Raw genomic sequence first — 27,073 nt, forward strand, 5'->3', positions numbered from 1 at the left:
AAATGGAAATAATCTATTGTGTTGATAGATCAACAAAAGTCGTACTGTTAATGGTTTCCATTAACGCGTTTCGTCCGGTAACCAACCGGACTCATCAAAATGGAAATGAAAATATATATCGTCTTCGTCCGTTATATTGTTATTTTACAAACTGTCATCATAAAGCCCTTATGTTTATGTATGCTTGTAGAATGTACATATATGCTATTGTACAAGCATAAATAATGTTATATAAGAATATATTTTGAATTAAAACATACACATATTAATGTGGCTCGACAATTGCACTTTGGAGACTTAAATTGCGCATATCTATCTCTTACAAAAATATTTTGTATATCTTGTATATAAGTAGTGTATATAAATTTGTTTTAATTCATATTTATACAAGTTGATGGAAAATACCTTAATGTATTTATATAAGTTTATGGTAAAATATCTTAGTGTAAGCACGGGTATGCACGTGTTATTAATCCCTTCTAATGGTGTTGTTTTTTATTCCGAATCACATGTTATTCTTCCTTCCTCTTTCCTTTCTTCTTTCTTCTTTCTTCTTATGGTGAAAATTTGGTATGACGACAAGATGATTAGATAAAGCAGAAGTTTTATAATATTAACGTATAAGATAGTATGGAGGTGGTAATTGTTTAGATATTTATCTAAATTTATTTTGCAGCAAGATTATCGCAGCGACGAATCATGAGAACCATATGAGATAATTACAGTAAATTTTTTTTTAGTTTTTATTTTTTTTTTTTTTTTTTTTTTTTTTTTTTTTTTGTCGAAAAATTATTATTTGGAAAACACTTGTAAATTTATGAGGTAAAAGGTTAAACAACTTTGTTGTTTTAAGAAGATACATTGGAAAGTAGAGAACACTTTTTATATATGATTTTCGGACACTTTAACATATAGTATCAGACAAAATTATAATATTAATATTGATATCAAACTGAGGAATTTTAAGAAACACGTTGTGTAATTTATCAAACGAAATTGCGAACTATAATGTTATATAAAATTTGTATGAAAATAACACAAACATTAGATTTTAAATGCACTTTGTACACTATTTTGTATAAAACTATTCCGTTGTGACTTTATCGTTCCGTTATTTGAAATGTACTGATCATATGAAACTGTATTTCTTTTTTCTAGGTATGCCAGAAGAAAAGAAGGAGGAAAGGATAAAAATATGGCGTAAAATGTACTATAACTGCAACACATACAGCAATGGTTATGGTGGGGAAATTATGTGTATATACCTAACGAAGGTGTTTTGGTCTCTATGGCCTAGCTTGTTTCTTGCTTCTTGCATATTTTATGTGTCTACTCAATGCATCTTTTGTGTATCTACTCCATTTTGCAAGCATAGCTATGAATTGCACCTATTCTATGCATATTTTGTATATCTACTCCATTTTGCAAGCATAGCTATGAATTGCGCTTTGCCGCGTAAAAATTATTACCTTATATTTGCTTTTCTACCTGTTTCTGTGTGTCTGAACCAACAAAAGGTAATCATCATAGTCTCATGCAAGGCCTTGGTTTTGGATTTATGGGCTATATTTCATGTTTAACATGTCAACATTATTAGGTTATCTTATGGTTATCATGACATGTCCGCCAATTATGCATTATTTGTAATGTTTAAATTAGTGGTTTTGTTAAAAGGTTCTATGTTTTGGGTATATCTCATAAAAAGGTTTTGCAATTTTATATCATAATTTGAAGCATTTCTAATTGATATATTATTTCTAACTATTCCAATTTTTCTAAATCCTTTTATAAGAGTACCTATGTCCATATAAAATTTACGTATGTCTATATAACATTCAAAACAACATAATATATGTGAAAATATTGCTTTCCCTACTGCTTATCTATTCATATGTATATTATTTTGTGTAAATACACCATTTTCCCCAAACATTATCACTAGTTGCACATTGCCGCGTGAATCTTATATTAGTGTGTCTACCTGTTTTACATAAAAACGAAGGCAAGCATCATAATCTCATGCAGGCCTCAATCTTAAAAATGTTTGGACCAGTATTCCATATTGAAAAATATGTTCATATTACGAGGCTACTGCCTGGTTTTTGATATAAGAGTATTTATGTATGTAATAATTAGATTAGAACAGAATATATTTTGAAACAGAATATATTTTGAAAGGTAAATCTTTGCGGTGTAATAATCCTTAAGTTTGGTGATTAATAATGGGAATTGCATTAGAGGTAGGTGTTATGTGGTGAATCTTATCTGTATTCCAAATTATGCTATACTAATGTTTTATTAGGTTGTTTACCTCGTTTTAATTTATTTGTATATACAAAACCTAAAGATTTATGTTGACCTCGTGTGTATATGCAATAAAAGTAGATTTACACAGCTTTGCATGTCAAAATTTAATTTTGACCTTGCCTATATATGCGTAAATTATAGGTATTTTTTAGTGATTTCTTACTCTACCTGTTTGAAAAACCTTTATTGGGCCTATCAAATTTTATTATTATCCATGCATTATTCCATGCCTAAATAGTGGAATCTTATCGTTATGGCAACCTTTTGAAATATATTTCTAGGTATTACATTGATGCGAGATTATCTTTTCATGTTGTGGTTGACTATATAAGAGTGTTCAATTTACCACATTCATATTACTTGTCTTTATCTTTCAACATGGATACATCATTATCAAAGAGTTCTAATGAAGAAATGGTTCGGGTATATACCAAGGAAGAGAAAAGGGTACGCGCTTATAAGAAGACTATTGTACCATTACTTGAACTACGGGATGTACGCATAGATGATTTAGATATGGAAGATATCTGTGGGAATGTGCCTTTAAAGGCTTCAGATTACAGATATGGAATTACATATAAAGAACTATATGGCCTTTCATCAACCTCCGAATATGGTAAGAAATCAATATATTGTATGTGTAGTAATATAAATAATTCTTAAACCACTACCTATGTTATATGTTTTCGTCTATTTCATATTTATGTTTAAGTTTATTTATATTTGTGAAAACACAATTTATTTGTTAAACAACTTTTATTTATTATTTATTTTTATTTTTATTAATTAATATTTTTATTAATATATATATTTCAGACTCTAATGCATCTTGTTCGCGTTACCGCGGTAGTTTTGTTAAAGGGGGTAAGCTGCTGCATTTAAGGTACCCCTGCCGGTGTTCAGGATGTATAACCGGTGTTTCTTGCAAATGTGTATGCGAAGAGTGCTATGGTGACGATCTTCCAAAATGTAGATGCATACCCTCTAAAACCCAACGTAAAGAAGCCTTACGTAAATTGATTGGTCCCACAGATACTAGTGTATCCGAGATTGAAAATGATGGTGCATCTGGTTCTGTTAATCCTACAAAACGACGTTTATCTAGTACCGGTTCAATGGGCGATTATGTGCTGGAGGAAGAGTATTCAATGGAGGATGCCAAACGAGATATACTAGAGGAGACCCGTTCTTATGTCCCGTATCATAAATATCCGCGTAAGGGAATGTACTCAGATTCCTCAGATTAAATTTATTATTTATATTATATTATATATGTTATGTATACCTCTATATATATTATATGTGTTGTATATTCATTTATTACATGTGTTTATATATTAAGTTTAAAAATAAAATAATATGAATAATAATAAATATGATGTATGGTTATTTCGAGTTGTTATCAAATTTTCCCTATTTTTTATGTGAGCTGTGATCTAATGTGAAACTGAAAGATATATTTTACTTTTTAATGGAGTTAAACTAGTGCTACTGGAATATGCTTTGCAATCATGATAATATGTTTTTGCAATAATGGTATTCTACATATCTCTGTACATATTTTGAATGTATCTATCTTATTTTGTATATATATTCCGTGATTATACCTTTCTTATTTTGTGTAGTGAGATATGGAGGTTATATTATAGATTTATCCTTTCTTATTATGTGTAGTATGATATGGAGGTCATATTTAAATTTCCCCCAAAATTTTAATGTATTTTACATGTATTGTATAATGTGATATGGAGGTCGTTTTTAACATCCCTTTCATATTAACTGTAGTATGAGGTGGAGGTCATATTTTTCAAAAATTTTTTATTATTGTATAAAATGATATGGAGGTCATCTTTTAAATATCTTCTTATCCATATTATTATATGGAATATATATATATATATATATACATATATATATTATAAAAATATAATATAATATATAATATATTTTTTTTTTGGCGAATCTAGATGGTGAAAGGTTGTGTTAACAATCAGAAGACTAACAAGAATTTTAAATATTATATATATAATTTTGGCGAAAAGTTTTTTTTGTTTGTGAAAACTAATGATATTGTTTGAAAGAATACTGATATAGTTAGATCAGTGTGTTTTTTTTTTTAAATTCAACATTGTGAACAAGAACGAAATTCTATAAAAATTAGAATATAAAAGTTACTACAGAAGTAGCAGTTTTGTTGAAATAAAGTCTGTAAGAGTGACTACGTATTGTGAACAAGAACGAAATTATATAAAAATTAGAATATAAAAGTTACTGCAAAAGTAGCAGTTTTGTTGAAATAAAGTCTGTTAGAGTGACTACGTATTGTGAACAAGAACGAAATTCTATAAAAATTAGAATATAAAAGTTACTACAGAAGTAGCAGTTTTTATATATGTATATATTATATACATATATTATTATATGGAATTTTATCTTAAAGTTTTCCTATCAAAATATTTTAATATATAATTTGATGTATCATGTTATTGCATATGGAGTTATACTATACATATATAAGTTCAGGTATGTATATTATTACTATTATGTTTGCGTATAGAATTACCCTTGATATCGATTATTTCATCCCTTTATATGACCTTTCATTTAGTTTTATAAATATATAAAACTAAATGAATAAATAAATAGTTTTAAAATATTTACCTGTTTTTTATATATATGTAAGTATGATTTCTGTCTCATGGCGTTGAAATTAATCTCTTTTATCCTATTGATACATGTCCCTTTGGTTTGTATATTTAACCTTGTGTACCAATAATCCTTTTCTATTACCTATTATTATCTTATTCAAATCCAGACTCCATACAAAATTTTTTGGTATAAATATATGGATATTATATTTATGCTGTTAGTTATGTTTGATCTATCGTGGTTTGAAACTTATGGTTTGAGAGTGTAATAAAAGGTGTAATAAACAGTTTGCTAAATCTAATATATCTATATATGTTTGTTCGATAATTTTTCTTTAATATAAGGATTCTGATATTCTTATTTTTGTGAGTTGTAACCTATCTTTTATATATATTGTCATAAACCTATTAAATACATCATATACTGATTTAATATTCTATATTTGTAATTTTATTTTATTTTTTATTCATTTTTATCTTTTATATTATTGATATTAATTTAAAATCGTGTAAATATTATTATTATATATATTTTTGTTATATATTTTTGTATATATATCCTATGTGGTATATATTATATTATAAAGGTTATTGTTTTTGTGCTTTGGTTCTATTTATTGTGTCAGTTATTATTATATATTTGTGGAAACCCTTTCCAACGGTTCTATATATTGTGTATCTACTAGAAAATGTCTGCAAGAAACTGCTTGGATTTGACTGCTTGTTTTAGTCAGACATTGTCAAATGGTTATCCTCATATTTACGTAATAGGATTGATACATGGATTAGTGGTTAAATACCCCAACTGCATATCTAGTAATATTTAGCCCTATACTATTATCGCCGGACTTATCTGTCCACATATTTGAAACCATGTACTTCCGGCGAAAGCTTACCGTATCCCAATCTGCAACAATTATCTAACAATCATAGAATATTAATGGTGACATATGGGGATTGTGGAGTTGGGTTTTTATATACTAGAAGAAGTGCACTTGATAATATTATATTAGACACATTAGAGGATCCATTATCGCCACTATATAAACATCAAGAGTATACAGCATATATTATCATGAAACACCCAGTTGAGTTACCAATTATGTCTAATTTACCAACAAATGTAAAACTATATTTATATAAGCAAATTTATGTATCAATGGGAATCGAATGGGACCCTAAATATAACTACGCTTTCGACGGTTCCTTGCACATGGATTTGAGAAATATTTGGAAAGGGTTAAGATGTCATTACCAATCCCTGGACATAAACGTAAGAGGATATCCGAAGGTTGATATTGTATTCCAAAAATAATTATATTTCAATGATTGTATGTCTGAATTTATTGAAAATGATTAATTATTGTATTGAAATAAAAATATCTATATATATTGCATTAGAATTGTATTAGAGATTTTATACGAAAAAATCAAAAATATTATAAATAGAAAATTTTTTATATTTGAATAAATGATACAGAGAAAATCTTATAAATAAATGATACAAAAAATTAACATAGTTAATCGATATTACTTTTTATATATATATGTAGGAAAGTAGGTATGACAGTGGCGCAAAAGTAATTAAAAGTAGTAGAGTTACGTCGCTGTCATAAGAAAAGAACGCAGGGCAACTCCGTTGCTTTGAAGTGTCAGTTGAAGTGAAAAGAGGTAGTAGCAGTGAGCAGCTCGTAGAAGAAAGAAGCAGAGAAAATAATGGTGTGTGCGCGTTAAAATTAGTTTAAAATTAAGTTGAGAAATAATCATTAAATTATTACACTCAGTTATTATAGTTATTTAATCAAATAATCCTTTAATAACAATTAACTATTAAAATTTAAATAAACTTAAGGTCTAGAACCTACATATATACCATTTTAGATGGGTATATTGTGGTTGACAGATTTGTGATTATCTCCGGTATGGTGCAAGGTTTGTTTTTTCAACGATTTTAAATAGCTATATAAAGGCAAGCAACTTGCTTATTTTGGATATTGTTTAAATTTAAATTTCATAATGGATACATCACTATCTGAGAGTTCTAACGACGAGATGATACGAGTTTATACCAAAGAGGAAAAGAAGACGCGCGCTTATAAGAGGGCTGTTGTGCCAATGACTGAGCTACAAAATGCACGCCATGAAGATTTCTTGCTGTAAGATATAGATGGGAATGAGCCGTCAAAGCCTTCTCATCTTAGGTATGGTATTACCTATAAAGAGTTATACAATTTTTCCTCTTCTTCCGAATATGGTGAGTATTATTGTCCTATACGTATGTTATTCCTATTGTATATTTTAATCAAAATCTCTTTCTGATATGTATTATTTATTTAAATAATTAGATACAGATGCGTCCTGCTCCCGGTTTCGTGGCAGTTTTATCAAGGGGGGTAGACTGCTTCATCTAAAGTACCCCTGTCGATGTGCCGGTTGCGTGACCGACGTATCATGCAAGTGTATATGTGAGACTTGCGATGGGGTGAACCTCCCGAAATGTCGATGCATCCCATGCAAAATTATGCGTAAAAACGCTTTACGGGAGTTGATAGGTCCAGTGGATGCCAACGTGTCTGAGGCTGAAGGAGGCAGTACTTCCAGTGATGTTAATCTCTCTAAAAGGCGTTTGGATAACACCAATTTTATGGGTGATTACGTTTTGGAAGAGGAGTATTCCATGGAGGATACTAAACGCGATGTCCTCAAGGAAATACGCGCATATATTCCTTATCATAAGGTCCCACGTATGGGCTATTATTCAGATTCCTCCGATTAGAAATTATCTTTTTGTATATATTATATACTGTATAATCCCATGTTTAATGTAAATATGTATTTTAGTTTTATAATAATTAATAAATATGCAATAAATATAAATATGCTTCTTTTTTATATAAGACTCTAATTATTGATTTTTATTTTACACTTATAGTATTATCTTGATTTTTGTTTTTTATTTTTTATGTTTTATTTTTTAAATTTTTGATATTATTTTGTGGTTTAAGGTAGAGTACCTTGATTCTAAGTTATTATTTTGATTCATTTTTTAAAAATTAAGATTGTTCATGATTAGTGTGGGTTGTCCTTTCCCTATTGGGAATTTCCTTATGTTGAGTACTCTATTGGTTCTTATGCTTGGTAATGTGATTTGCCTGTTTATGATTTTCCAATTATGTGTTATCTTACTTTATAAATTTGTACCTTTATGTTTTCTCTTCTATCTATGCTCTGCTTTGTTCATACAATATGAAATTCCAAATATCTTGCTTATTCCTACCGTGCTATTTATGTCAATTTTGGTTCATTATGCTATATCTTATTTTATCATTGTAAATACCATATTGGTATTCTAGTAATTTATCCTTAGTTTTTAATATAAATTAGATAGTCTAGCCTATCTTCTTGCATCAATGTCTATGGCCCTCTTTATTAGATTCTTATCACCTATTTTTATTGAAAAGTGTTTGCCTAATCCTATTATTAACACCTATTAATGATGCCTTTGGAATTTGCATCTACGCCAAAGAATTTCTGGCTTTGTTTACATCTTTCTTATATATGTGCTTTTCTAATTTGATCATATTTTTCCCTTCTATTGCTTATCTTAATATTTACTTTTCTCAAACGACCTCTATGGTCGTTTGAGAATGTGTCTACCTTAACCTTCTATTAATGCTTATTGTTAATGCCATTGGACTGTGCATATTATATGAGTAAATTCAGGTGTTGCTTTGCCTTCGTTATATGTGTGCCTTATAAAAGTTAATTGCATCATTAATTCATCCGAATGATCTATCCCTTATCTATCTTAATATTATTTTACCTATGCTTTAATACATGTTTGATAATTTCTTGGAACCTATCCCTTCCAATTCTTGGTGTCTTATTTGCGTTTATTCCAATACTTGATACTGTGCTATATTTTATTACCCTCATAACAAAAGATTCTTGTTTATTGGATGTGTGTTATAAGCCATAAATTCAACCCGGTCATTTATGGTTTATATTTATGTTTGCTTATCCCGTATTCCTACAGCCTTCATTTTGTTACCTGTTATTTACCTGTATTAATTTTTCCATCTTGTTCTATTTGGTATAAGTACCATTGGATTCAGGTCTTAGCCATTAAACGTATTCAGTCTTTTATAGTGCCGAGTGCTATCAATTATATCTTAAACTATTATATTATTATGTGTTTTTTTTCTTGAATTTGCATATCTTGGGTTTATATTGTGTTAATTCTACTTAACTACTTGTAAGTTTTGAAAATTATTCTATATATCTTATTGGATTATTGTTAACACATATATTTTTAATCATCTTATTTACCGACTTTATTGTGCTATATTGTGTATTCATATTAAATTTTGTGTTATAATATATTGATTTTATTTTTAATATTCAATTTATACTTTATTATAATTTTATTTTTTATATATATATTTTATTTTTCCCTTTGAAAATCATACCTTTTGGCTTATTAAATTTAAAACATGTCAGCAAACATTCCATTTTATTCTATTCCTCGCCCCTTGTCTACTGTGTCACAGTATATAGTTTCCACCTCTCTTGGTGGTCTTTATGATTCTTTATGGTTCCAGAATTGGATAAATATCGTCTGATTTATCCTAAAGTTGTGCCAGGCGGTTTTCTAAACATGAGTGATCTATTTGTTCCCTTAGAGGTGGAGGTCCTTTTGAGTTTTGGACCTGACTACTCCACTCTTTCTCCCCCCGATATTCACTCCTATATGGTGGCTATCAAAAAGTATTCCGAGGGTTACTTGGAGAATAGTATTGAATTAAGATTGTATAGTAGAGAAGATCTCGAGCAACATTATTCTTGTTTTGTTACCGTAATGGTGAAACATCAACAACAATCTCTTTTCCATAGAATGCTGTCTCATTTATTCCAAAGTACCTTGTCCTTCCTTAAGAAACATGGCGATTTGATCATTGTTCAGGCCGATAAGGGAAAAACTTCCATACTCATATCCCGTATTAATTATATCTCCAAGGTTTTACATAATGTAAGGGTAATGATAGTACCCAAACAAAACATTAGCACATTTAAATTCTTAGAACTAATAAAATAAGAAGGAAACACAAATAAGAAGGAAATACCCTAATTTAAAATAGCATAATATTGTAAAAACTCGTAGTTTAAATATTTTATGATACACATGACACCGTATCTAATTAAGATAATAAAAATGTATTTAAAGACAATAAAAGAAAATCCTAAGTGCCGGGATTTTCTTCTGAGAAAAAATAGTATCTTTTTGTTTTGAACCTTTGCGACAACAATAAAATGTAACTAAAAATAATACAGTCCACTAAAATAAATGATAACAGGCAACAAATTATTTCAAACCTTATTTGTAAATTTAGTTAAGTTATGTTAAGACAATTTTATATAAATAGAGAATAATTTTCAAAATAAAATCAGTATTCAATCGATACTCTGTTTATATATACCATATTAGATGGGTATATTGTGGTTGACTGGAGATCGGGATAGAGTTATGACATTTTTATCAATACGCTTATTAATGGCTATAAAGAATAAAAGTAAAATAAAAATAACAAATTATGTATTCTTGTGGATATAAATCAATACTGTAATGCGATATGGATACAAGACGACACATAACACAAAACACTCAAGTGTTCTGAATAATTTAAAGTAACCATTGACACAGTTCTATTTTAATAAAATTTATGACAAACTATTGTCAAGTAATATGAGCATTTATTTTGTCATTATTTTGATGACAAATAACTGAGCCGCACATTGCACCATATGTGCAATATGCATAAGTCAAAACTGTGTCAATAGAATAAACGGTTTCAAGTAAAACCATATGTAGAACACTTGCATTAGTAAATATAATACCATTTATTGATAAGATATTTCTGTAAGAATATTATATACGTCTAATTTGGGTTAACCAATTAGACGCAAGTATTATAAGTATTAACCAATAGAATCAGTACATAAGATTCTATTGGAAATTAGTATTAAGAAACAATGTTAGATTTAAGAATGAACAAATTAATAAAAACGGTCTTCTACAAACACTGAAAGCGACGTGGCTTTTATTTCTACAAAGATAATACTTTACACTTTGGTCTTACAAGGTCTGAAAATTAAACAGACGTCAAATGCTCAATTCTTGAATCAACCACAGATGCTTGAAAATTTGTCATTCTTCCTGCTTTACTAAATAGCAATCATTCGGAATGGTTTATGCGTATGAGGCTATAACTACCCCTAGATTAAACAGAATTCCAAAAATAATGATCTCTAACACCGACAACCCTTAAATGTTCATATCGATGAATTTATACAATAGCTTCTACCATTTTCTGGTTTTGCGGAAGTGTTTACATCAAAATTACAAATATTTACGATAATAAAATTTTTGACAAACGTGTTATTGGCTCTAAGCACTTTTTTGAACTTCCAGTAACTTCGTCAAAAATAGGAATAGTTGTTTGTGGTGAAATCGATTTGCAAGAAGTTGAAATTAATTCGGATGAAATTATTTTAAGCTTATGTGCTTATCATATAACCTTATACAACAAAGTGCAATTTGTCATTCGAATATCACGATGTTTGTAGATAGTCAGGCCGCACTGAATGCAATTGAATCTAAAACAGTTAAATCCAAGACTGTATTGAAATGTCGCGCCTCATTGATGAGCATCAAGCATCACAAGGTCTCTTTTTACTGGGTTCCTGAACATAGCAATATTGAAGGGAATGAACTAGCAGATGACTAACAATTTATGGACTAACCGCGAAGATTGTGAGATCGCTAGGACCTTATGGCCTAGGTTGGACAAAAATAAAACGAAAAGCCATTGTGCCATTGCGTGTATGCTCCAACAATGCCAAGTTCCAACAAGTGGATTATGCACAAGTTGCCAAGATGAAAATAAGGTAGAATCTATCAAATACTTCCTATGTTTCTGTCCAGGACTTCAGAAAAGGCGATTTCAATGGCTTGGTGATCGATTTTTCATTGGCTTGGAAGAAATAACGAAAGCAAACTTATCGGATCTCCTAAACTTCATCTGAAAAACCAAATGGTTTAACAAGGATAGAAGATAACAAAGGTTAGCACCTCACCTCTCCCGGCAAAATTTTTTGAAGGCATCACAATGGGCAATATATGCCTCCGAGTGGATGTGCTGACAATTGTCAGCACGAGTTATGTACTATGATATAACTACTTCCGTTCATTTAAAAAAAGTCTGTTACCAACAAATATTTGGTGACATACTTTTTATTTAAATTAATCATTTTTAATAAATTGCAAAATAAATTAAATGCATTTATTCTACAATTTATATTTCATAACACTTCCGCTTAAATTGTAATTCGAAACGCCGATATTTAATTTGCTTTCTTATAAGTTTTAAAAATGCAATATTGGCAATCGAAAGAAAGCGGCTAGCATTAAGAATAAGATTTAAAAAGTGTGTAGTAACTTATTATTAGTGAAATAAACAAGTTCGATCAAAAAATTAATTTTGATTTTTATTTAATTTATGTTTTTATAAAAAAACATAATTCACGCGCCCTCTGTACCTAACCTAACCTATGCGCTTACAAGAATGATTTGTTATTAATATTAATTTTGCACAACTGTTATTAATGACATTTAAAATAATTGCATAAGGCATATCCCAAATATAATAATATCTAAATTTAGAACAATACAACAATAAAATAAGCGATAATATAATCATTGAGCAACAAAGTAATATTTGAAAATTCTGCGCAAGTATTCAAACAATCTTTTTTCTTGCAACATCTGCGCACATCATTATAAGTTATAAATATTTGCTTAAATTATAATTTAAGCAAATTTTCTATAAAAACAGTAAATACTTGAGTTAAAAGACAGTAGTTATAAAGTTATAAAAGCGTAAGGTTGTTAATATTTTTATTCAAATGGAAGGAACTACACATCGAAGCTTTGAAATGGCAAATACAGGTACATAGAACAAAAATATATTTCAACTAATATTTGTGTTATTAATTTCTTTCAATTTTTTTATTACATAGATTCTTTACAGAAAACTCTAAATGAAATGCGAGATATGCGGTATATTTTCGATAACAATATGGAACAATTAAATAAGAGGATTGACAACGTGGATACAGACTTCGTGCTTTAATTTTTTATATTATTCACTAAAGCCTATTCCATAAATTTTATTGAAGTACATACAAAGTAATATAATCAAGATTCTATTGCATACCAGAAAAGTCAACTAAATTACCATTTCCACCTACTGGTATGTTGTCTCAAGAAGTTTTGAAAATAAAAAGCAAATAACATATCTATTGCCAGGATGGTGTGAAGCAAGGTGATGTGAAGGATTGTAACAACAATACACAACAGATACCAGGTACGCTTACTAATAAACCATTTATGGCTCCACTTATAATATTTCAAATTCAAAAAGTTATGTAGTGTTCTGCGGCTCGTTTATTTAACTTTCTAACTTCGATTTCTCGAACAATTTTCTCACTTTTGACAATTAGTTCCTCGCAATGTTTGTCTTATATTGCATCCTCCTCTAAGGTTACGAGTTTTACAACCTCTTCTAAAGGAAAATATATTTTGAATGTGTACTGATTAGTTTTGTAGACATCAAGTAAATTATGATAATGATTTCTTAGACAGTGTAAGATGTTGACAACAGACACCACACGACATTACACCATTAAGTCTGAGACCTTTATTTCGTTCACACATCAATGCAAATTTAAATTTATAATTTATAAATCATATTATATATAATAAACCCTGAATATATACATATATGGTATTTTTTTACATACGTGTATACTCATTATTCACTTTAAAAATGGATAGGGACAAGTGCACTGCAACTTTCGATTTTAGTTAACAATATTTAAATTCAACCCAATATAAATATTCACAAATACGTACATAATGTATATATATATATCTTAAAGTAGGAACTCACATATGTGTATAATTATTCCAGTAAAATAAGCTGCAAATCCATAACATTAGTACCAGTGTGTCCAGTTACAATGTGATACAGCTCGGCATTGTTGTGTGATGAATAAAAATTATAAGAATTGTTATTTTGTATAAATGAAATAATATCGGAAAGACATTTTCCAGTTTCAATCACTTCACTAATGACTGATTCACTACCAATGGCCCCAGCTGCTGGCGTTGGACCATCAATGCCATCAGTACCCGCACTGAGAAAAGTGATGTTGTGTAAACCAGCGTTTTTGTATAACGCTAACGACATACGGAGAGCCATTTCTTGGTTTCGTCCTCCAAGACCTTTGCCAGTTACCTACAAAATAGACGAAATTAGGGTAGCTCGATTACAATAAAACCACACAAATTACTTTAATATATTAAATGCACTATGATCTATTACTTTGCACACATAACTAATGCCTAACTTACCTTTACTGTCGGCTCGCCAGCATATATAAGAAGCAACGGTTTCTGTGTTTTTTCGCACATATCCAATGTCTTCAAAAAATGTGACCACGTTCTTGTGTCTAACACCGAACAATAGGTCACTTTTAACTCTTCTGCCGAAATAATTTTCTTATTATAGTTGACAATGTGTTGCAGTAAATTGATATGCTTGTGTACCAGATCTTGCAGCTCTCCCTGCAAAATTGTTGTTGCAATAAACGGATTATAGCCGAACTGCACAGCTTGCTTTACGGCTGCCATAGTAGCAACACGATTATCACCCACTACGTAAATAGCATTATTTTCTCTAGGTATTGATGCTATATCGAAAGAAGATGTCGCAATTAATTCTTGTAAAAACTTGGGCAGATTTCGCCACATATTATACTTTGCTAAGACAGTTTGCGCGTCATGTTTTTTTTTGAAATCATAGCATGTAGGTCCGCTAGCAATTAATTCCACGGGATCACCAACAATATCACTAATTACAAGTGATATAACAGCATGCGCGTTACCTGCAGCAGCAGCTAAACGACCGCCTTTAATATCCGACAATGCGATTCGCACAATATTCAATTCATTGATAGTCGCACCACAATTTGCCAACTCGCGTATCAAGTACATTTTTTCATTTAGCTTAAGCGGTTCACGCGGTAACGGTAACAGTGCTGAACCACCACCTGAGATGAGTACGAATAACACATCGTCGCTAGTCATTTGTTGTGCAAGTGCCAAAATACGTTGCGCTGCTTTCATTGCTTGTTCGTCTGGTTGATTATTGGCAGCACCTTCGAAAACCTCAATTAGTGTTTGCGCATGCAATTGCATGTCGGGTACATTTCTAAATTGGTAGCGTGTGCCACTTGGAATGCTTAAAACACCGCCAGCCAAGTGCGTTGACAATGCCCGTTCCAACTGTACTGCCATACCCAAGACCGCTTTGCCAAAGCCTACAACATAACAACGTTTATTGCTTATGTCGAATTTATTACCTTGCAAATTAATTTCGAAGTGTTCGCTGGCACCTCCAATAACCTGTGACTCTATTATAAAATTATTGGCTGCGCTTAATAAATTAAATGGTTGCACAGCTGCTACCGCTATTTTAAAAATATGGCGGAGATTTTTTATGTGTTGAAATCTTATAACGGACATGTTTTTTAATATTTCGTGCTCTTTTTTCAATTTTTACCGGCACTTCAGGAATAACTGTTCAACAACAAATAACAAAATTTCTAATTGGCGATACGTCAGATTGGCTCAAGGTCAGAAAAGCCGCAAAGCACAAATGTCAAAACTGTCAAACAGCAGCAAAGAACCACTGAACATACCTGCCAATATCTGCCATACCAATAATTGAGGAGAATAATAATATTGAACGGATAATTATATTATTAATGTTTTATATTTTTATTATTATTTTTCTTGTTGTTTAAAACGTAATTATCTTATTATTGTTTAATATTTTTATTATAATTTTTCTTGTTGTTTGAAACGTATCACTCAAAAATTTTAAAAAATAGAGCTTTTATATCAATTAAATTGGTTTTTGAGGTCAATATAATAACATAAATTATGATTAAAACTCTTATTTTAATGGTTATTGTTATATGCTTTATTTTTTTAGATCCATATATTATTTTATTATTGCAATGCATTAGGCTGTGGTTACCTTGCGTGCGAATTTTGTCTTGCCTGTTCGTACGAACAATCAAATGTACGCAATCATATGCGAGTGGTTACAATTGCTGAGAACTATTTGGGCGACATGTCTTTCTCTTGAGGAAATTTGATTTAAAAAAATATTCTATCAACAATTCATTCAGTCGTACGAAATCGAAAGTGCAAATTACGAGGTGTGTGTTATTTTTTTTAATTTAATTCAAATTTTATGAATGGAAATATATTTGAAAACATTTGTTGGTTTTAGAAAATGTATTGCGATTTGCATAGTTTTATTCGTTGGCGATGTTACGAAAATTTTAATTATTATTATTTAATGTTTGTAATATTTTTTATTGTGAACGCATTTTTAATTATTAGTCAAAAGAAATAATAAATTTTAATTATTAATTAACGAAAAATATTATAGCTTGTCAATTCGCGAGCAATAAAATCGCACAAAAAAATATACATACAGTCCGCGTCAAAATAAAGTGTACAGTACATTTTCAAAATTTGTTTGCTTTATTCCATATATATTCAATATATATTTTAATTTTTCATAAAACGTTATTCAATTTTTTTTTAAATCAAAAAAAAAAATTAATTTGTTTTACAACAAAAAAAGCAATACAACAAAAACTGTAAAAACTCCAGATTTATCGCATCAAAATAAAGTTTACAGTAACAAATTTAATAAATAAAAATGCAGACTTTTATATTATGTTTGCTTTCTGTTTGCATAAAGAACTACTTCTAGCCTTCTCGGCATTGATTCAGCTAATTTTGCTGTCACTTCCGGTCAAATTTTCTACCAATCATTCAACAATACCGATTTCAGAGAGTCTATGCTAGTGACGCCTCTTTTACGAATTTTTCTGTCTAGATGTTTCCATAAATGTTGAATGGGATTGTGGTCCGGTGATTGTGGGGGGATGGTTCAGTTGTTTTGGTGTATGGTACAGCAGCCATTCCTTAACAATTCAAGCGGTAAATTTCCTTTTAAAATATTAAAGTAATCCATTTTGTAATAAATCCATTGCCAATAAACACCATTTTACCTACTTCACTTGCCACTATACACCCCCACACCATCACTGAACCCCCACCGTGCTTTACTATAGAAAACATATTTTTTAGAGCTTTCCCAAATCTCATGTTGAGCATTGGCATCACAGCCTATAATAAGCTCCACTTCAAGTCTCCTGGCTCCGCTTCTTAGTTGTATTTCCGATGGTAATGCAGCGTGGTCATGTGCCAGATATGCAGATACTACAAATATTTGGTCACAGGAGCCCTCAATACTTACTACGGCATTAAATTTTTTAGGCTTGCCCTTATTTACCGCATATAATAAATCATAGTTTTCTAAAAATATCATTTAAAGCACCGCTGTGGTATAGGCAAAAAAAGTTATTGCAATTGGAAAGTGCAAAAGTTGCAATGATGCCTTTTCCGTCCGACTAGGGTTAAATATTCTTAATTATATTTTAATTTTTATAAAAAATATTTCTATATTAGATATTTCGGTCTACTTCGTAGACCATCTCCAGTATGCATTCTATGTTAAATAAACGACCAGACCCCGGTGAAGCCCGGTGAAAATCAAAAAGCTCAAAATTATTTAACATATAAATTCTATTTATTGCTGCAAAACTAAATTTAATTTATATAAATTGATATAATAAAATTACTTATAAATAACACTAATTATGATATAATTCAAATATATCGCATTGTTTTCTACAGAAATACAATAAAATAAAAATAAAATAAGTTTATAAATAACTTTTCAAACCCAAATATTCTGATTAAAGCAACTTTAACGCGATGAGTGAAACTTAGAAGCAGCAGACGAGTTGACACCAGCAGTGGTCGTGAAGTCTACTTACCGATAGTAAATGAAAATTGGTCAGGCGATTGACCCATATCTGTTGTTATAATTAAATGGAACGAAGGGATATCTTTTCACTTGTTCTTCCGTGTGATGTGTGATAGGGTGATATTACAATGCCGAATAATCTATAAATGCACGTTTCATTCCCATCTAAAAAATAATTAAAAGTATTTAAATACGAAATTCAAAAATGCATTAATTCTCTTAAACGAAATATATGTATTTACAAATATTCTGACTTATTTAAAGCAAATATATTAAATTAAATACCAAGTCATAACCAATTCCACTTACCCGATCCACAGTTTAGATGCAATTTAGCCAACTAAAAGTGGTGGAAAACTTTTATTTTGAAATCCGTTTTTCAGCAAAATCTATGCCCACCGTCGCCTAATATTGCTTACCGCAATAGATGGCGCTAGCATATGTAAACCCGGTGTTGACAGCCAAAACATATGGCTGTACCATAATTTATATATAGTACCATAATTTTTAATGAAGGTGACCATTTTGATTAATTACAATAAAAGAAATGTATGCAACAACAATTACATAACATTTATAGCGATTTGTATTCCAGAAATGATTTCCGTCTGTCCGTCCAGAAAACTTGACGTTCCTCAAAAATTTTTATATGCTATGTTAGTCTTATCTACAAAGTATCTTACTTTCTTTATAGTCTCAGTGACCACACTACTCTGCTCTTAACAATTTCTTCAAATTTGTTAAAAACTCGTCAAGATCCGTCGAGACATTGTAAATACATAATTTCATATAATTTATATAATTTTAATTTAATTGTTGGTTTGAACGTAGGGAACTGTGATTAGTTAAAATAAAGAACAAAAAAAATATATAGAAGAAGTGACTTTATTAGAAACCATATTGAAGTGGTGTTGAACTGCGATTTTATAGTTATTTAGTATAATATGGTTTTCAGTAGCAGCATGTCTAGAAGGAAGGGGCAGTGAAACACTCCACCAGGGTTTAAATTTAAACAAAAATGAAAGAACTACGATAACCTAAAGTTTCGTTCAAATAAAGCGTCTAGTCTTGCAAAACTTGAATTTTTTACTTTACTTTACTCTACTTACTCTTTCAGAAAAACTACAATATTTACTAGTATATGCCAACAGTTTCATTAGATGTATTGATAAAATGTTTTATACTTGGTGTAGAATATAATATCCAAGTTGAGTGTATATGTCTACATATAATACATATAATATCTTGAAGCCAAAGTGTGAGACTTGAACCCACTAAAACCACCTCTTAGAAATGAATAGAGAAGATTTCCACAGCATTAAGGAAACTTCGTACCAGTAATCAGGAGAGAGAGATGAGAGTAGATCGATTTAATACTTAGTGAACTTGGTTCATCTAGGCCAGGTATATAATAACAATAGTATGTGTATATCTATATATTTAATACTTTAAGAGTGTTAAATTTTTCCGTGGTACATATCATAAGAATACACTTGTTATGGATCATGTGAATCATGTTATGAGACTACGATTAATATATAGACAGTTGGTTTTTATTTATTTAATTTTAACTTACGAATAAGAGTAAAAACCAATGCGATGTCCAGATGATGAAATTTCTATATTAATCAATCTCATTAATCTTAAGTTTTTTTGTATTATGTCAGTCTGTCCTTTTACAAATCGGGATGAGTGATAATAACTAAACTGATTGTAATAAGACAGATAAAAAGAAATAAAAAAAACTATGAATGAATTAGATTCGTATCAACAGTGGTGTGACATTGTAAGTTACTGCCTGACTCCATTGTTAACAAATAGGTGTTTGAGTTATATCCTATTGTATATAAAAAGCTCTCGTTTGGGTCAGGACTAAATTTATGATAATGCTATTATTTTCAAATTACAATAATTAAGAATAACAGTTAAGAAGTAATTCAATAAATTCTGATACATCTCAAACTTTCTAGTGATATTATACTAAGACTCTGAATCATTAGGGGCAATTTATTTTATTGTAGTAGTTGTGTGTTAAAATGCCTGATTTAGATGTTAAGATCTAACATATTTTCCTGTTATTTTTCCATGTATTTAAAAATAAAAATTTATACTACTTAAAATTTTTACTGTCATATAAGAGAGAGAGAGAACGGTTTATCTACTTTCCATGCTATTCACTCTTTCATTTTTAATATTTTTAATAATTTGAACCAGTATTTCTCAAGATATTGCGATCCAATTCATAGGGATCATGTCCCGGATAAATATTTAACAGATCTGCTTATTTTTTCCGAACGTTCGTTGTGTATGACACATAATTGCCTTTAATTTTTTTTAAACATTTAAGTGGGATTTCCCTACATAAAAAAGTAGGGAAACACTGAATTGAAAGGTTCTCATGAAACAAAACATGATAAACAGTTGTTTAATTAGAGACAGAAGACTGTTATAAGCTAGGCTAAATTTAGTAATACTGTTTTCTATCAAACATTAAAATAATTATAAAACAAAATAATAATTATACAATTTTGATTAACATTTTCGTTAAACTCTTTCTGGAAATTCAAGCCGGCATATGTCAACTGCCCTCGATATTGAACTACTTTTTCATTGACCTACATATGAAACATACATGCCTATGTCAGTCTTACAAATACCAAAAATAGTGGTGCCAGTCAAGAATTATCAGGTGACAGATTGACTGACAGCTGTGGTTAGAATTCAAGCTAAGCATACCAGACTAAAGCATACCAGATATATAAAAAAAAATATAATTGTCAACGGTATAAGTGAATATTTTGAGCGCTATATGTAAATAATAAGTTCTCTACTATTTGTGCAAATATTGACATCGATTTTAGATATATTGAGTTTAGATGTCGGAAATCAGCGCCATGTGGTGCTTAGTTCTAATGTGTAGTAAAAGATCTAAGCAAACATATGACTATAAGCTTTATCAATCTTTTTAACAATTAGTTATAATTCTGTATCTATCATTTAATATATAACATTGGAATTTTTATAAGGGGCAAAGTTATTGGTTATAATATATTTTTTATTACATATACCTATGATTTTACTGCAGTAAAGATTCGAATATAGGAATTATGTATTGCCGATTGTTTGAGGTTCTTTTCAGATATATTATTTTATATTCATTAATTAAACATTAATGAATATAATTAAACACTCCGCAAGTTACTATTCTTTAACTGTTCAAACTCTTGGAACTATTGGAGTTGTTTACAAAAAAAGGTTTTCGAGAAGTACATAGTGTACTACAACAACAAAAATTCTTTTTATCTTATTATAATTAATTGAATTTTTGGCGGACCATACAGCTGTTTTGAGTATTACCACATACCCATCATCAGTGGTGGTGATGGGTATTTTGAGTATTTTTTTAAAACTGCAAGTACCAGGAATCGAACTCATGCCCTGCCAAATTTGAAGCTAAGAGTCAGCACACCTTAACCTACTGATCCAAAGCTGTACTTAACTTTTATGTTCGCACATTTTTCTGGAGTTTTGTTAATTTGCTGTGAAAGTTTTTGTATTAACAAATCTACTTGCTGTGTTTATATAAGAAAGAAAACCTAAACCAGTTGCAGAATAATTGAATTATTTAATCATATTTTTATTTTTTTAATTGTTAAATTTAAATACTATTCTGCCTGTAGAGGCATTATTTGTTGTATGATTTATATATTCTTTCTTATGTATAGAACCTAATCTAAGAACGTAATACTGAGAAACTCTTGCTAATGTTACTCCACGATTCGCACGAAATCCAAAGCATAAAAAACCTCTTTTATTTTTACTCTAAAATTTTCGTTCTTTTCCTTGTTTCTCACTTCTTTTATAAAAGAATTATTACAGAAATTTTTGCATTGTCGTGTAAATTGCTCTGGTTGTCTCTTTTTATTCACGTGTATTACTCAAATTTCTGAAAGTAGCTGCTCTGAGATCAAATATGGAATCCGAATGCACACTTTAGACTCTTTCTGTGAGAAACCTTAAGTTTCCAGTGAGAGATGGGTATTAGATAAGGTCGATCATCTAACCTATGCTTGTTGTTTTACTTAGTATTCAATTACAAAATGTAGGGCGTTCGAGGCTTAAGCCATTGGGTTTCGGCGTGGGTGGCGTATAATTCTTAAACTGACGAAAGCGTTTTCATTATTATTTAAGGTAAATAATTTGGTCATTAACAAATTAGTCACATTAATACGATTATTCACATATACATACTTGTCTATAATCTTTTATACACTCATACACTCGAACGTTTGTCTGTACAATATTTATATGGGTGCTTATATAAAACCGTCATGAATCGTTTTTAAGTAAGAAAAATTCTAGCTAAAAGTTTATTTAAAAACCAAATCGTTTCATAAGTACACTTAATTAAAATTTCGCAAGTGCCGTAGACATTGGCCCAATGCTCTTTCTGGTTTAAGGCTTGGAACTTTAAATTTCAGAAATTCGGAATGCAAGCTACAAGTATTGTTTTACCTTTAACACTACTCATTTTAACAAGTAAAAGTTTTTATAAGATATTTATTAATCAGAAAAACTAAAAATAAATAAATTTGATTTTGCTTATCTCCAAAAAGTTCTCATTGACAGCATATTTTCAAATCCAATATTGGGATTATGGGACTCGAACTGTTTTGTAGTTCGCGACGAAAAATGCCCCAATCAAAATGTTACATTTTGGCTTTATAAGAAGTAATTGATATGTATTCTAGATGCACAATTTCTACTTATCCAGTATTCATTTTCTACAGTGAAACACGTCAAAATCCTTTACAGTTGTTACCGGAAAATTTGAATCCATGGGATTTTCAGCCAAGACGTCCAGTAAAGATTCTAATACATGGTTATACAGGACATCGAGATTTTGCACCAAATGCAATGATAAGACCAGCATTTTTAGATGCGGAGCACGTTTACGTTATTTCTGTGGATTATGGACCACTTGTGCGTCAGCCCTGTTACTTTGCCGGTGTTGAAAACTTACCAGTGGCTAGTAGATGCTTGGCACAGCTAATAAATAATTTGGTTAGCCTAAGCATTGTTGATAATGATGACTTACACGTAATTGGCTTCAGTTTGGGTGCACAGGTAGCGGGACAGACAGCAAATTATCTACAAAAGAAGCTTAAGAGGATAACAGGTTAATCATAGTTTTCAGATAGTTGATAAAGTTAATATCTTTTATATGAAACTTTTAGATAACAAAGGCCATTTAGTTTTTAAAAAATCAAATTATAAATAATTACTGTTTTAAGCGAACATAAATCAGAGAATATTCTGTCGAAAAAAAGCTCTGCAATTTTCTGTTAACAAAAATATATCTTAATCAATAATAGGTTTGGACCCTGCAAAGCCAATGTTTATCACAGTCGGTTCTGATCGTAAATTAGATCCAACTGATGCTGATTTTGTAGATGTCATACACACAGATGTGCTTGGTCGTGGTATGCTACGTTCTATGGGTCATGCTGATTTTTATCCAAATATTGGACTATATCAACCTGGTTGTCAAGAAGATAACAGTATTGGTAAGAAAAATTTTTTAGGCTTAATTAGATTGTCCAAATAATTAGTTCTACATAATTTTATTTATAAAAACTAACAGACCCTGGAAGCTGTAATCACGAGAGAGCACCATACTATTATGCCGAATCCATTATAAATTCTTCGGAGTTTTGGGGATTTGCTTGTCCAAGTTGGTTGCACTATATATTCGGTATGTGCGGTAATAATACCAATGATGCAGTTATGGGTTATCATGTGAATCATAGGTAGATGTTTCATATCATATGTAATATGTAATTTCAGATATATTAGGTATTATAAATATCTTCATACTTTCAGTGCATTGGGGTCTTTTTTTCTTTCAACTTCACATAAGTCGCCTTTTGCATTGGGCCCCATAAGAAGTCAACTGACCGGAAATGTACGTTTGCATTCAAATTCCAACTTTAATATGGAACAAATTAATTATGTGAATTTTGAACCACAACTGACAAAAGGTTTTCCGGAATTTGACGCAGTTGTGCGGAATAAAATACCAAAAGTGGATGAAGCAAATGAAAGTCATCTCAACTAAAATATTTGATAATGTAATGAAGAATATAAAATATAAATTATAAAAATTTAATAATTTATTGAAATGGTTGAGAGTTGGCTATCAATGTTGCTGGGCAGTGTTGCTGAGCGTCATATATTATGAGGACGCCTTTGATCTAATATTCATCTAATATTCAGATTATAGTCATATATTATGGAACAGATTTCCACATTTGATTTCATGAAGAAATAACATTCTGTCTTCTCCGAAAGACTCACTTTATTCAGATGGTAGCTCACATCTTGATGATCCGTCAAATAACTCGCCAGTGGTTTTTACTCTGTGTAATTCTGAAGAAACGTTTTACCGTAGTTGTGAAATCGGACCAGCTGTTTATGTTTCATTTGGTGAGAAACAAACCAGGCACTAACAACTACTGCTCTTCAGAAATGAGATTAGAAGCTATACACATTAAAAATTTTATGAATGTAAAACGGAGCGATAAATATGGTAGTCCTCTTGATCACACCTTTCGGCTATAGTAAGACAAACTCGTGTTCTTTCATGGTCCTACGTGCAGCTTTTGTCAAGCTGTCAAGTCAAGAAAATAATTGAAAATTTTAAATCAAAGGATATAAAATCTACCAATAGCCTTATTTTACGTTAGGGTATTTGTATCCAACTTTTTTATGAATTCGGCAATGGTATTTTTGTTACCGGTTGTTTAGACCCGGAGTAAAATTTTTGTTTGTTTAGTGAGGAGTAAAATTTTATTAGAGAATAAATTTACATGTTGAATGATAAATAACAGCTTTAAATATCTGATGGATTTGATTAGAAAGTTGTGTTGTGGAATAACAATTCATATTGTTTTATTTTTTTTATAAACATTACCGAAAATTTCACTTTGGATTTTTTTATTTATTCTAATATTTCATTGTTTTATTTCTTACACTTTTTCTAAAAATTTCTTATTTTATATACGTTTTCGTATAGCTTCTTTTTAATCTTATAAGTTGAGCCTTATGTAGCCACAGAGAAAAGACAATCGCTTAAGTTTTCAGTGGACCCTTGGCATATGGTGTTTTGGAATGAGTAGTTAAAAAATAGGAACCCACGGCACTGCATATAAAAATGAAAAGAATAATGGTCTTATTAATATAAAAACCAATGTGCATTAAACATACTCCTCTGAGACATAATATCCCATCTTAGTTTGGGGCGTTTTCACGTACTCGTTGCATCGTTGCAAAAGGAAATGCAACCAGTTTCCACAATTGTAAGCCCAGAATTCTTGCGATTTTTTAATAGATTCGGCATAATACCGTGGAGCACGATAATGATTACAATTAACAATGCCTGTAAATAACTTACAATTTTTTTTATTAACTCATAGTAAAAATAAGTATTACTCACGCCCCTCTTGACCAATGCCACAGCCAGGTTGACTGAGTTGTCCTAAATTTGGGTAAAAATCTACATGTCCCAGGGTAGCAATCGTTGACAGTCCAAATGGATCTGTATGGATAATATCAATAAAGTCAGCATCACTTGGATCCAACCTATGTGAAAGATTGTCAGTTGCAAAAGCTGGACCAGCTGGATCTAAGCCTAAAAAAATGTATAGAACCTTTTGCTCATATTATTTTTTCATACCAGTTATTCTTCTTAAACGATTTCTCAAATAATTGGCTGTTATTCCTGCTATTTGTGCACCCAAACTGAAACCTATTATATGCACATCCTCACTACGATAGATGCCATCATCAATTAAATTATCGATCAGTAAAGCCAAACATTTGCTTACAACTCCAGCATTGGAAACAGCCCAAGGATAATAGCAAGGCAATTCGGCTATGGTTCCGTAATCTACAGTGAGCACGTACACCTGTTGATATTGCAGTAATGCAGGACGTACTTCGATGTTTGGCGAGTAGTCACGATGTCCTACGAAGCCGTGAATGATAATTTTCAGCGGTAAGGCGGGTTCGAACAATTCACGTGTTATGTTAGCTGGGTTCAAATTTATTGGGAAGCTTGGTGTTTCGCTATATAGAAATATTGATCAAACCGTTTTTAATGCCACAAAATATGTTTTTTAATAAACTTTATAGTAAGAATTATGCTGAAAATTAAAGTTAAAATTATAGTGAAAACTTACTTTTTATAAAGCAGAAATTGAATATGTTCGTTAGGGCACACGTCCTTCGCGTAGATACAATTGTCAAAAGGCAAACAAGTGTATATTTTGAGAAATGAAAATACTGAAAATTTATTCATATTAATAATATTATTTAAAAAATTAAATATGAGTATAATTTATTAGAACTGCAATAGTTACGCTGCACAACTGTGACCCAAATCCCTGAAGCGCGTCCGCACATTTCGATATTTTTTGCAAAAATGAACTTCACTGAACTTCATGTTCAGTAATTAATTGCCAATTTATTAACTTTATAATTATTTAAACAAACGATTATATAATTAAATATTTCAATGCAATGTCTAATGCAACACCCACATCTATATTATGCAAAAGTACATATCATAGTAGAAAATATTCTGGGACAAAGTGAATATCATTGAAATCATTTAGGTTCGTCGCGAAGATAAATTGCGAAGCTAAATTGAATTAATATTTGGATCAGTGGAATAATATTTATGGATTAAATTAAAAACAGATATTTTATAATTCAAATAGTTAGTAATAAAGTGAAGAACAACATTGAAGAGATGTACGTAATGAAGATGTGCTTTTCCATAGACGATAGATGGCAAATCTTTCCATTTACGCCACTGATTTTTTTTCTTCCTATATATATATTGATATGACTTGGATATGATCACCAACAATCACCTATTAAGAACAGACCATTTTATCTCCATTGTGTTGTGATTATGTCTATCATACAAATCTCGAAGAGAAGCCAGTGTGAAAACATACTGATATAAAAGTATCAAATTCATTACTTTCTTATTTTATCTGAAACATGATATATGTCCAT

At 30.3% G+C, this 27,073-nt stretch overlaps 4 protein-coding genes across 4 annotated transcripts; 2 read left to right on the forward strand and 2 right to left on the reverse strand.

The window, feature by feature from the left end:
• Window positions 1–1,016: 1,016 nt before the first annotated feature.
• LOC119689278 lies at window positions 1,017–3,556 on the forward strand. Its single transcript, XM_038104070.1, has 2 exons — window positions 1,017–2,923; window positions 3,124–3,556. The coding sequence occupies exons 1-2, from the start codon at window positions 2,686–2,688 to the stop codon at window positions 3,552–3,554; spliced, it is 669 nt and encodes a 222-aa protein (XP_037959998.1). The 5' UTR covers window positions 1,017–2,685; the 3' UTR covers window positions 3,555–3,556.
• Window positions 3,557–12,866: 9,310 nt separating this feature from the next.
• On the reverse strand, window positions 12,867–15,672 carry LOC119689553 (glycerate kinase). The gene is made up of 2 exons (XM_038104408.1): window positions 14,428–15,672; window positions 12,867–14,311 (listed from the first exon to the last, which is right to left on the reverse strand). The coding sequence occupies exons 1-2, from the start codon at window positions 15,598–15,600 to the stop codon at window positions 13,976–13,978; spliced, it is 1,509 nt and encodes a 502-aa protein (XP_037960336.1). The 5' UTR covers window positions 15,601–15,672; the 3' UTR covers window positions 12,867–13,975.
• Window positions 15,673–22,479: 6,807 nt separating this feature from the next.
• LOC119688189 (pancreatic triacylglycerol lipase) lies at window positions 22,480–24,107 on the forward strand. The gene is made up of 6 exons (XM_038102873.1): window positions 22,480–22,528; window positions 22,606–22,720; window positions 22,780–23,168; window positions 23,365–23,550; window positions 23,634–23,799; window positions 23,873–24,107. Exons 1-6 carry the CDS (start codon window positions 22,480–22,482, stop codon window positions 24,105–24,107), a joined length of 1,140 nt encoding a protein of 379 aa, XP_037958801.1.
• A 1,013-nt stretch (window positions 24,108–25,120) lies between these two features.
• Window positions 25,121–27,073, reverse strand: LOC119688190 (inactive pancreatic lipase-related protein 1). The gene is made up of 5 exons (XM_038102874.1): window positions 27,039–27,073; window positions 25,725–26,116; window positions 25,485–25,679; window positions 25,256–25,427; window positions 25,121–25,190 (listed from the first exon to the last, which is right to left on the reverse strand). Exons 1-5 carry the CDS (start codon window positions 27,071–27,073, stop codon window positions 25,121–25,123), a joined length of 864 nt encoding a protein of 287 aa, XP_037958802.1.

This window comes from Teleopsis dalmanni, chromosome X, assembly GCF_002237135.1.
Source record: "Teleopsis dalmanni isolate 2A chromosome X, ASM223713v2, whole genome shotgun sequence".
NCBI classification, from domain to species: domain Eukaryota; kingdom Metazoa; phylum Arthropoda; class Insecta; order Diptera; family Diopsidae; genus Teleopsis; species Teleopsis dalmanni.

Coding starts and splice junctions, on each gene's coding strand:
- LOC119689553 (XM_038104408.1), bottom strand. CDS start 15,600: ATGTCCGTTATAAGATTTCAACACATAAAAAATCTCCGCCATATTTTT. Junction 14,312..14,427: donor CTGGCGAGCCGACAGTAAAG/GTAAGTTAGGCA, acceptor TCTATTTTGTAG/GTAACTGGCAAAGGTCTTGG.
- LOC119688190 (XM_038102874.1), bottom strand. CDS start 27,073: ATGGACATATATCATGTTTCAGATAAAATAAGAAA. Junction 25,428..25,484: donor TGGCATTGGTCAAGAGGGGC/GTGAGTAATACT, acceptor AGTTATTTACAG/GCATTGTTAATTGTAATCAT. Junction 25,191..25,255: donor GGATATTATGTCTCAGAGGA/GTATGTTTAATG, acceptor TTTTATATGCAG/TGCCGTGGGTTCCTATTTTT.
- LOC119688189 (XM_038102873.1), top strand. CDS start 22,480: ATGCAAGCTACAAGTATTGTTTTACCTTTAACACTACTCATTTTAACA. Junction 22,721..22,779: donor ACATTTTGGCTTTATAAGAA/GTAATTGATATG, acceptor CATTTTCTACAG/TGAAACACGTCAAAATCCTT. Junction 23,169..23,364: donor GAAGCTTAAGAGGATAACAG/GTTAATCATAGT, acceptor AATCAATAATAG/GTTTGGACCCTGCAAAGCCA.
- LOC119689278 (XM_038104070.1), top strand. CDS start 2,686: ATGGATACATCATTATCAAAGAGTTCTAATGAAGAAATGGTTCGGGTA. Junction 2,924..3,123: donor TTCATCAACCTCCGAATATG/GTAAGAAATCAA, acceptor TATATATTTCAG/ACTCTAATGCATCTTGTTCG.